Source organism: Moschus berezovskii, chromosome 12 (assembly GCF_049115385.1).
Source record: "Moschus berezovskii isolate FMDL1 chromosome 12, NW_MosBer_1.0, whole genome shotgun sequence".
In the NCBI taxonomy this organism is placed as follows: domain Eukaryota; kingdom Metazoa; phylum Chordata; class Mammalia; order Artiodactyla; family Moschidae; genus Moschus; species Moschus berezovskii.
In genome coordinates, this window is record NC_142471.1 from 29,901,869 (window position 1) to 29,914,306 (window position 12,438).

The 12,438-nt window shown below is 35.9% G+C and overlaps 1 protein-coding gene across 2 annotated transcripts in view; it reads right to left on the minus strand.

Moving 5' to 3' along the window:
• P4HA1 (prolyl 4-hydroxylase subunit alpha 1) overlaps positions 1-12,438 on the minus strand; it is a 101,252-nt gene that overhangs the window by 68,020 nt on the left and 20,794 nt on the right. For both annotated transcript variants that reach the window (XM_088841966.1, XM_088841965.1), the window contains exons 2-5: positions 12,164-12,271; positions 10,817-10,913; positions 9,493-9,644; positions 5,953-6,090 (exon numbers count right to left, since the gene is read on the minus strand). In XM_088841966.1, coding sequence (XP_088698092.1) covers positions 5,953-6,090; positions 9,493-9,644; positions 10,817-10,913; positions 12,164-12,239 — 463 coding nt within the window. In that variant the 5' untranslated portion in view covers positions 12,240-12,271. The remainder of the gene's footprint in view (positions 1-5,952; positions 6,091-9,492; positions 9,645-10,816; positions 10,914-12,163; positions 12,272-12,438) is intronic.

A 12,438-nucleotide genomic window follows, 5' to 3' on the forward strand; every position in this document is an offset into this window, starting at 1 on the left:
ACAGATGACTAATAAACACATGAAAGATGCTCAACACCACTCATTATTAGAGGAATGCAAATTAAAATTATAATGAGGTATCACCCCTCATTGGTCAGAATGGCCATCACAACATCTACAAACAATAAATGCCATTTGATGTGGAGAAAAGGGAACCCTCTTATACTCCTGATGGGAATACAAATTGATATAACCGCTATGGAGAACAGTACGGAGATTCCTTTAAAAACTAGGAAAAAACTAACATACGACCAAGAAATCCCATTCCTGGGCATTTACTCTAAGGAAATCATAGTTGAAAAGGACATATGTACCCCCGTGTTCACTGTAGCACTATTTACAATAGCTAGGACATGGGCATGATATTGAAAGATGACATGAATATACACTGAAAGATCAGACACTGAAAGATGAACTCCCCAGGTTGGTAGGTGCCCAATATGCTACTGAAGAAGACTGGAGAAATAACCCCAGAGAGAACAAAGACACGGAGCCAAAGCAAAACAACACCCAGTTGTGGATGGAACTGGTGATGGAAGTAAAGTCTGATGCTATAAAGAACAATACTGCCTAGGAACCTGGAATATTAGGTGCATGAATTGGAAGTGGGCAAACAGGAGATGGCAAGAGTGAACGTTGGCATTTTAGGAATCAGTGAACTAAAATGGACTGGAATGGGTGAATTTAACTCAGATGACCATTATATCTACTACTGTGGGCAAGAATCCCTTAGAAGAAATGGAGTAGCCATCATAGTCAACAAAAGAGTCCAAAATGCAGTACTTGGGTGCAATCTCAAAAATGATAGAATGATCTCCGTTTGTTTCCAAGGCAAACTATTCAATATCACAATTCGGTTCAATTCAGTTGCTCAGTCATGTCCAACACTTTGCGACCCCATGAATCGCAGCACGCCAGGCCTCCCTGTCCATCACCAACTCCCAGAGTTTACCCAAACTCATGTCCATCAAGTCAGTGATGCCACCCAGCCATCTCATTCTCTGTCATCCCCTTCTCCTCCTGCCCCCAATCCCTCCAAGCATCAGGGTCTTTTCCAGTGAGTCAACTCTTTGCATGAGGTGGCCGAAGTATTGGAGTTTCAGCTTCAGCATCAGTCCTTCCAATGAACACCCAGGACTGATCTCCTTCACAATAATCCAAGTCTATTCACCGACCAGTAATGCTGAAGAAGCTGAACGGTTCTATGAAGACCTACAAGAACTTCTAGAACTAACACCAAAAAAAGATGTCCTTTGCATCATAGGGGACTGGAATGCAAAAATAGGAAGTCGAGAGATACCTGGAGTAACAAGGCAAATTTGGCCTTGGAGTCCAAAAAGAAGCAGGGCAAAGGTTAACAGAGTTGTGGCAAGAGAACACACTGGTCATAGCAAACACCCTCTTCCAACAACACAAGAGACGACTCTACACATGGACATCAACAGATGGTCAATACTGAAATCAGACTGATTATATTCTTTGCAGCCAAAGATGGAGAAACTCTCTACAGTCAGAAAAACAAGACCAGGAGTTGACTGTGGCTCAGACCACAAACTCCTTATTGCCAAATTCAGACTTAAATTGAAGAAAGTAGGGAAAACCACTAGGCCATTCAGATATGCCTTAAATCAAATTCCTTACAATTATACAGTGGAAGTGACAAATAGATTCAAGGGATTAGCTCTAATAGAGAGAGTGCCTTAAGAACTACGGATGGAGGCTTGTTATATTGTACAGGAGGCAGTGATCAAGATCATCGCCAAGAAAAAGAAATACCAAAAGGAAAAAATGGTTGTCTGAGGAGGCCTTACAAATAGTTGATAAAAGAAGAGAAGTGAAAGGCAAAGGAGAAAAGGAAAGATGTACCCAACTGAATGCAAAGTTTCAAGGAACAGCAAGGAGAGATAAGAAAGCCTTCCTCAGTGATCAGTGCAAAGAAATAGAGGAAAACAATAGGATGGGAAAGACTAGAGATCTCTTCAAGAAACTTAGAGATACCAAGGGAACAATTTCATGCAAAGATGGGCTCAATAAAGGACAGAAATGGTATGGACCTAACAGAAACAGAAGATATTAAGAAGAGGTGGCAAGAATATACAGAAGAACTACACAAAAAAATCTTAATGACCCAGATAACCACGATGGTGTGATCACCCACCTAGAGTCAAATATGATGGAATGTGAAGTCAAGTGGACCTTAGGAAGCATCACTATGAACAAAGTTAGTGAGGTGATGGAATCACAGTTGAGGTATTCCAAATCCTAAAAGATGATGCTGTGAAAGTGCTGCCCTCAATATGCCAGCAAATTTGGAAAACTCAGCAGTGGCCACAGGACTGGAAAAGGTCAGTTTTCGTTCCAATCCCAAAGAAAGACAATGCCAAAGAATTCTCAAACTACCGCACAATTGCACTCATCTCACACGCTATCAAAGTAATGCCCAAAATTCTCCAAGCCAGGCTTCAACAGTATGTGAACCGTGAACTTCCAGATGTTCAAGCTGGATTTAGAAAAGGCAGAGGAACCAGAGATTAAATTGCCAACATCAGTTGGATCATCAAAAAGACAAGAAAGATCCAGAAAAACACCTACTTCTGTTTTATGACTATGCCAAAGCCTTTGACAGTGTAGATCACAACATACTGTGGAAATATGAGAATACCAGATCACCTGACTTTCCTCCTGAGAAATTTTATGCAGGTCAGGAAACAACAGTTAAAACTGGACATCGAACAATGGACTGGTTCCAAGTTGGGAAAGGAGTACGTCAAAGCTGTTTATTGTCCACCCTGCTTATTTAACTTATATGCAAAGTATATCATGCGAAATGTCCAGCTGGATGAAGCACCAGCTGGAATCAACATTGCCGGGAGAAATATCAATAACTTCAGATAAGTAGATGACTCTACCCTTAAGACAGAAAGCAAAGAACTAAAGAGCCTCTTGAAAGTGAAAAAGGAGAGTGAAAATGTTGGCTTAAAACTCAACATTCAAAAAACTAAGATCATGGCATCTGGTTCCATCACTTCATGGCAAATAGACGGGGAAACAACGGAAACAATGACAGACTATTTTGGGGGGCTCCAAAATCACTGCAGAAGGTGACTGCAGCCATGAAATTAAAAGACGCTTGCTCCCTGGAAGAAAAGCTATGACCAACTTAGACAGCATATTAAAAAGCAGAGACATTACTTTGCCAACAAAGTTTCCTCTAGTCAAAGCTATGATTTTTCCAGTAGTCACGTATGGATGTGAGAGTTGGACTATAAAGAAAGCTGAGTGCTGAAGAATTGATGCTTTTGTACTGTGGTATTGGAGAAAATTCTGGTGAGTCCCTTGGACTGCAAGATCAAACCAGTCAATCCTAAAGGAAATCAATCCTGAATATTCATTGGAAGGACTGATGTTGAAGCTGAAACTCCAATACTTTGGCCACCTGATGCAAAGAGCTGACTCACTGGAAAAGACCCTGATGCTGGGAAAGATTGAAGGCAGGAGGAAAAGGGGACAACAAAGGATGAGATGGTTGGATAGTATCACCGAATCAATGGACATGAGTTTGAGCAAGTTCCAGGAGCTGGTGATGGACAGGGAAGCCTGGCGTGCAGCAATCCATAGCATTGCAAAGAGTCAGACATGACTGAGCAACTAAACTGAACTGGGCATGGAAGCAACCCATATGTCCATAGACAGATGAATGGATAAGGAAACTGGTACATATACACAATGAAATATTCCTCAGCTATAAAAAGGAATGCATTTGAGTCAGTTCTGATGAGATGAACAAACATACAGCCTATTATACAGAGTGAAGTAAATAAAGAGAAAGACAAATATTGTATATTAACGCATACATATGGAATCTAGAAAGTTAGTAACAATGATCCTATGTGCAGGGCATCTGAGGAGACACAGACATAAAGAACAGACTTTTGGACACAGTGGGGGAAGTAGAGAGTGGGATGATTTGAGAGTATAGCATTGAAACATATACATTTCCATATGTAAAACAGAGCCGGTGGGAGTTTGATATTTGATGCAGGGAACCCAAAGCCAGTGCTCTGTGAAAAACCTAGATGCATGGGGTGGAAGGGAGAAGGGAGGGGGTATCAAAAGGGAGGGGACATGTGTACCTATGGCCAATTCATGCTGTTGTATGGCAAAAACCATCACAGTATTGTAAAGTAATTGTGCTTAGTCACTCAGTCGTGTTCGACTCTTTGAGACCCCATGGACTGTAGCCCGTCAGACCTTTCTGCTCATGGGGATTCTCTAGGCAAAAATATTGGAGTGGGTTGCCATTTCCTTCTCCAATTGTAAAGTAATTATCCTCCAATTAAACATAAATAAATAAATACACACTTATGTGGCAAATAAGGTACAATATTAATATGCATGCTAGGTGGCAGTTTCATGAATGCTACTCTCTGTACTTTTCTGGATATATGAAATTTGTGTAAATAAATAATTTAAAAAAAGAAAATAACCAGTGTAGGCAATGGTCTAGAGAAACTGGAACCCTTGTGCACTGTTGGTGGGAATGTAAAATGGTTTATCTTCTATGGAAAAGAGTATGATGTCTTCTCAAAAATTAAAAATAGAATTACCATCTGATCCAACAATTCCACTTCTGGGTATATACTCAAGAATGAAAGGCACTGTCTTCAAGAGCTATTTGCATACCACAGCAGCATTATTCACAATAGCTGACATGTGGAAGGAGCCCAAGTGTCTATTGACGGATGAATGCATAACAAAATATGGATATATACAATGGAATATTATTCAGCCTTAAAAATGAAGGAAGTTTCAACAACATGGATGACCCTTGAAGGACATCATCCTAAGTGAAATAAGCCAGTCACAAAAAGGCAAACACTGTATGATTCTACTTACATGACGTACTCAGAGTAGTTAAAATCAGAGACAAAAAGTAGAATGACAGTTGCTTGCGGCTGGGAAAGTGGGGGTTGGGGAGTTATTGTTTAATGAGTACAGAGCTTCAGTTTTACAAGATGAAAAGAGCTATGCAGATGGCTGGTAATAATGGTTGCATAAAAATGCAAATGCACCTAATGCCATACACTGCACATTTAAAATTGGTTAACATGGTAAATTTTGCTTTTATGTTCTTTTCACAATAAAAAATTTAAATGGATTATCATGAAATCAGCTGTAACTTAAAAAAAGAGGGTTTGGGGGCTTCCCTGGTGGTCCAGTGGTTGACAGTCCACCTTGCAATGCATGGACACCAGTTTAATCCCTGGTCCAGGAGGATCCCACATGCCATGAGGCAAGTGCGTGTGCCAAATACTGAGCCCACACTCTAGAGCCCGAAAGCAGTAACTACTGATTCCATTCTCCATAACTACTCAAGCCTGAGTGCTCTAGAGCCTGTGGTCTGCAACAAGAGAAGCCACTGCAATGAGAAGCTAGCATACCACAACTAGAGTAGCTCCCACTCTCTGCAACTACACATGAGCAACAAACACCCAACACAGCCAAAAATAAATAAAAGTATTTTTAAAAGTGTTTTGCGAAAAAGAAGTCAGAAAGCAGGATGTTTCATACTATAGAATACTAAAAATCAGCATACACTCAACATGTCTTGGTTTTAAATTACTGAACATACAAACTCTATCAATTCCCTTATAACTTTACACATAAACATTGGTATTCTAAAGAAAGACATTTGGAAAAATAGTTTATTTTTCTTTCAGGCTAAAATTGCTTAAGTTAGTCCCTATAACCACAGGCTTTCACAGTATCAAGCTAGCAGCTTATCCACAACTACTAAGAACTAGAGAAAAGGTTGTTTTGACCTCAAAGGCTATGAAACAAATTAAAGTTAAAAATATTCAAAATAACTGAAGTCTTATATTAATATTGTCCTAATGGACTGAACAGAGAAGCCAGGAGATGGGTTTTTTCATAGGCTACAAGAATTCTTACCTGGAAGATCACCCTTTGAGATGGTATCTGTATCCAAATTGTAGGTGTCCTGGAGACGCAACAGAGCTTTGGCTGCCCCAACCTGATCTTCATCATTAGGAAAGTACTGTCTCTGAATAGTTAGGTTAGAGATAAAACCTTAAATAGAGGAGCAAAAAAAGATTTAGACACAAGTTTGAAATGTACAGTGTAGGGAATACAGTTGATAACTATGTGATGTATTTGTATGGTGATGACATTTTATACCTAGACTTCTCATGGTGATCATTTTGAAATACACAGAAATATAGGATCAAAATGTTGTGTAACAGGAACTAACATAGTGTTGGAGGTCAATTACATTTCAAAAACAAACTCATACAAAAAGAGATCAGGTTTGTAGTTATCAGAGGCAGGTCGTAGGGGTATAGGGGATTTGGAGGAAGGCAGGCAAAAGGCACAAAGTTTCAGGTATAAGATAAATAAGTACGGAGGATGTAATGTACAACACGATAAATATAATTAACACCACTACATAAAAAAAAAGAGTACATCCTAAGAGTTCTTATTACAAGGAAAAACATTTTTTTCCATTTTTAAAATTTGGAACTACGTGGGATGATAAATGTTCACTAACTGTGACAATCATTCCATAATGTGTGTAAGTAAAATCATTGTACTACTGTATACTTATAAAACTTCTACAGTGCCATATGTCAATTATATCTCAATAAAATTGGAATAAAAAAGACTCTAGACCCTCAGACTTTTAATTTCCAACATAAGTCTTATAAAGTTTTTTTTTAAATCTGTATTATTATCATTTTCCACTATATGATGAATAATAACAAAAAATTAAATACACTGAATGAGACTTCCTCTAACTTGTTAAATCTTCCCAAACCATTTTTAAAGTTGCTTATGTAATCTGAGGTCACTGCATAAATTATATCTATATGAATAGGTTTTAGTTACACAGTACAGCCTCTGCTAAGCTTGAAGCTTGAAAAGAAAACAGATTTAAAGACTTGAAAACCATATTCACTGGCAACAAATTATATTTTCCGATAAAATATATGCTCTTAAAGTTCTGTTTTCTTCTTCCATGTGCCACGTATCACATAAATGTGTAAATATATAAAGTTTGGTGGAATTCTTTAAGGAGAAGGAAGAAATAATTACATATTTCAGAGTATTGCATAAGCTCATTTATTAAAATATATTTAGATCTATTTAATTATCGAATATAGTGTTCATCGATCAAGGTTTGCTCTACATAAATCCTAACATTAATTTTAAAAGGTTTTACATAAAACATAGCAAAAATCAAATTCAGAAACTAATTACTGATAACTATGTAACTGATACAACTATGTAACTATGTTACTGATAACTATTTAACTCCTAGGGCTTCCCTGATGGCTCAGCAGGTTAAGAATTTGCCTCAAAGGAGGAGACACAGGAAATTTGATCCCTGAGCAGCAAGATCCCCTGGAGGAGGAAAATGGCAACTCCTCCAGTATTTTTGCCTAAAAAACATTCCATGGACCTACATGATGATCTTTTACTTTTATTTAGTTTGTTTCACTTTTTCCATTTTATATTCAGTGCTCCCATTTCACTTAGTTTATGTTTTCTAATTTCCCGATCTCTTTTTTTTAATGTTCTCAAGGCTTTATCAAGCATAGTAGTAAAGTTTTTGTACACATATATGCATAATATATATACTTTAGAAAACTTATGAAATTTTGCCTAACTAAAAATTATATGATATTTTGATTACACTTTTACTTACTGTGAATAAAATGCTAAATTTCTAATTAAAAAACACAGATATACAACAAGCAACAAAGGTTTACTGTATAACACAAGGAACTATAGTCGATATCTTATAAAAATCTATAATGGAAAATAATTTCAAAAAAATATATGCATATGAATCACCTTGCTGTGTACCTGAAACACTGTAAATCAACTATACTTCAATAAAATATATATATTAAGGAAAAAAATCCCATGAACAGAGGAGCCTGGCAGGCTATATAGTCCAAAGGGTTGTAAAGAGTTGGACACAACTGGGCAACTAAGCACAAGTTCATACATATAACTGTGAAGGAAAATGGATGATAAATAATCCCTTAATAAATCAATACAACAGAAACAAAAAGTGATTTAAAACTTGAATAATGTATGTGTCATCATTTGCGGATCCAAGTTAGGTATGAGACTTCCCTCCATTCTCTTTTACTTATAATCAACTATGCACATACTCTGATCATCAAAAGGCCAGGTATTTTTATGTTAATTGAAATGTATAAATAAACAACTAGCTGAGGAGGTCTAAGTTCATATTGAGCATATTCTTTAAAGTCACAAAATCCATACAGTTTTTACAAGCAAGTTTTACGGAGAACTGTAACGTTTTTTATGCCTCAAAAAAAATCTGGAAGTTGCTTAAAATCCTTTCCAATAAAAGAAAATGTATATGTACTATGGCATTATGGGGTACTACCACAGATTAAAATACCAAAGTCTTAAGGCTTATCTTATTTTAAAAACATATAGGTCGTTACTTGAGGTTTTTTTTTAATAATAAATAAATGTGTGTATATGTATATATGTACACAAACACATATATATATGACCTTAAAAATATTCTCATGGTGTTATATAAGAGAGCATATGATCATAGGTATTTCCTTCTCATATCAAAATATTTATAAGTGCTTGCCTTAATTTTTCTTAGCAAGGTTTTCCTGTCCTATGCATAATAGTTTAGTTTACTGCTCGAAAACACTTGCAAGTACCCTTGGAGTACTTTATCTACCCAGCTGGCTCTTTTCTTCTTTTCTTTCTTTTTTTGCCATCTTCAATCATTCAACAAATAAATACTATGTACTAAGCATAATAATACCTTTACTTCCTTAAACTTCAGACTTAGTTTTCTGTATATGTTACTTAAATATCTAAAATATCTCATTACTCCATCTACAATTTTATTGTTTCACTGAGAAGGACATTCATTATTACTGTTTGCAGTCTCAGTTTTTAAATTTATAGTTTATGTTAAACAAAACAATCCTAACCTTCAAAGTACTAGGTAAAATGCAGCTAATGTTTTCCCTTATCAGTACCACTCCCAGTACATTAATAATCGATTAGAAGATAAAAGAACTAGCCATAAATTTTTTAAAATCTGAAGGGAATCCTAAAATGCAAATGATTACCCTCAGAAATGAAGCTATATGCCAATAATTGATTCACCTTAGTATATTTCAAAGTAAAAAGGACCAATGTTAAGTAAATGAAGAGTAGAAATTACTTTAAGAATAAAATTTTATTTTTCTTTCAATTTTTACTCATTTTTTTTTTAAATCAAGAATTCAGGATCTAAGCTAAGTTAACTCTATAGTCAAATCAAACACATTTCAGCAATAATTCAGTTATAAGACTGAACACCTGATGTTCTGGGAACTGAATTTATCACTTCTTTTGGCATTTCTACAGGTTGTACCAAAAATGATTTTTTTTTTGGCTCGTTAGTTTTACCATCTGACTTACCATCTGACATATCTTTAAGGACCAGATTCTCCAACTCACTCCACTCAGTGTTCAGGCGTTTCATTAATTTGAATGCATTTACAGGGTGTCCAACAAATCCTTCTGGATCTTTTGTCGCTGTGCTGGTTAACCGATCTAATTTCTCTGCCCATCTAAAATGTAAGACATAAATGGAATATACATAAATTATATACACACTTAATGAGGAAGAACATAATTTAGTAAAGCACTCAAAAAAGATTAGAGGTTTTTGAGTTAAAACTATACCTAAAAATTTTTTTATGCAAAATTATAAAGATTTTTCAAAAAGCAAGATTCTCTTACAGATAAAATCTAATTTGGAAAACTTAAAATATAAGACTTTTTAGGTTTATGTTTCTCTCAAATGGTTACAGTAAATGTAACATATCTTAGTAAAAGTTGACTGGACCCCTCTAGTAAGAATCTAAAAATTTATTTCCCTACAAGTCCAAATAATTGATTATTATAAAGTACAAATCAGCCCAATCCAAATTCAGTTACATATTCATTTAAATCACACTTACAGAAAAATTTTGTACTCAATACTTAGAAACTATATTTTAAAACAGAAAAACTGGGGCTTCCCTGATAGTCCAGTGGTTAAGAATCTGCCTGCCAATGCAGGGGACACAGGTTCGATCCCTACACCAGGAAGATCCTACATGCTGAATGGCAACTAGGCCCATGCACAACTACTGAAGCCCATGCACCTAGAGCCCAGGTACGTAACAAGAGAAACCACCACAACAAGAAGCCTGTGCAATGCAACTAGAGACAGCCTGAGCCAAGCAATGAAGACCCTGCACAGCCAAAAATAAATAAATAAATAAATCTTTAAAAAAATAAAATAACCTGACTACTTAGCTACTCATTAAACAAAGGCTACGAACTCTCAGGTCAGGATTAACTGTGAACCTGAGTCAATTAAAGATAAATTAGCATTTGAAGAAAAACCGTATCAATTAAATAATACTATACTTACCACTGTAATCTCTAGAACGCAACCATAAAACTAAAGGCTAAATAGCAGTGGAAAACTGCTTGATTAGGGAGGATAGAAGATATTAGCAACTAAAAAAAAAAAAACAACTGTCAATTACCTGTCTACATTCTTACCGCAATCCACATTCTTCCACATGAAGTCTTTAATTGGGCCTAACTTTTGTTTTCTGTGGTTCTATTTTAGCCCTTATCTGGCCTTTTAAGACTAACAGAGGGCTTTCATTTTCACTTAAAGAATATTTTAGCCAGGAAGAACACATCCAGGTGGAGTCAGTCATAATAAGTAAAACACTTGGCTTACTTTTTTATTTGTTCTAATTTGTCCTCTTCTGCCTTTATATAGTCTTTCAGGGAAGTCACCAGATCTTTTTCAGTATGAATCAAATCAGTCATCTGACCTAGAAAGAAGAAAGTTACCAAATACCCATACTGTCAAAACAAGTTTTCTAGAATAATATAAGAATGATTGAGAATGCTTCATTTAATGAAAGGACTTAACTGGCATGAACCAGATATGTTGGAGAGAGCATCATTTTTTTTTTCTCTTTTTAAAGCCAAATAAATAAAAATTAAGCCCCAAACTTTTCCAGGCATGTGGTCCAATTCTAATTTTCAAGCTACTTAATTCTGCAAACTTGGACCATATCGACAAATTGTCTGTTCCTCTAAGAATTTATTTTTAAATTTCAAAACATTACTTTCCAAGGATCAACATTTCTTCTTCCCTACCTCCCCCCTCATCTTTTTTGGGGTTTGAGACTACTGAGAATTAAAATTTTTATTCAATTTGACAAAGACCACACTAACAAAAAGTATACTTCACAACTGAAATTCAAATATCCATATTTAGTTATTCCTAATAGGATGAGAGAAAAAAGTTGCACAATGTGTCTCTTTGCAACCATATGGACTGTAGCCCACCAGGCTTCTCTGTCCATGGTATTCTCCAGGCAAGAACACTGGAGTGGGTAGTCATTCCCTTCTCCAGGGGATCTTCCTGGAGTCACAGGGATTGAACCCAGGTCTGCATTTCAGGCAGATTCTTTACTGTCTGAGCCACTGCTGCTGCTGCAGCTGCTAAGTCGCTTCAGCCGTGTCCGACTCTTAGCGACCCCATGGACTGCAGCCTACCAGGCTTCTCCATCCATGGGATTTTCTAGGCAAGAGTGTGGGTTGCCATTGCCTTCTCTGATCTGAACCACTATAAAGCCCCAATAGGATGAGAAAACTCATCATTTTACATTCCAAAATTAAGTGTCATAAATATGCTTGCTTGGGTTTTATTTAGCTCCACAATCACATAAGGGTAAAACTGGTCAACAGGATGTAGGAAAACACCTCTTTTAAAACATATAAAGTATGCATATAGGAAAATATAAAAGACTAAGTATATACATTAAGTGATTTGCCAGGTAGACTCTACCAGAGAATTTTCTTTTGTATGCTTTACTAAGTTTTGGCAATCAGAAAAAATTAAGTATTTAAATATGAAGGAAAAAAATGACTTTAAAAGAAAGATTTTTAGAGGGGTAGGGACTGAAGTAATGTTTCAGTCCCTGAGAATACTATGTATTTGTTTTTACCAATTTAAAAATATGAAAAAAAGGAAAATTTTAAATACAAAAACAAAAAAATAATTAAGACTTACCAATAGAAGTAAAAAAGCCTGGATGGGCCAAAGACTCAGGAAGTAGAATCCCTACAACTAAAATATACCAGATCATCTTCAAAGGTTTAATTTTACAGGCTCACACACCTACAAGAGAAATATGGCCATTATTTAAAAAAAGGAAGGATAGGAAAAGTTTCTAACCTATTTTTCCTATGAATAAAATGTAAGTCAGACTTTAAGATTGCCCATAGAACATTGTTAATTCTAGTAAACTGATTTAATAACTTAGTAAGAGCTACTATCTTATTTTT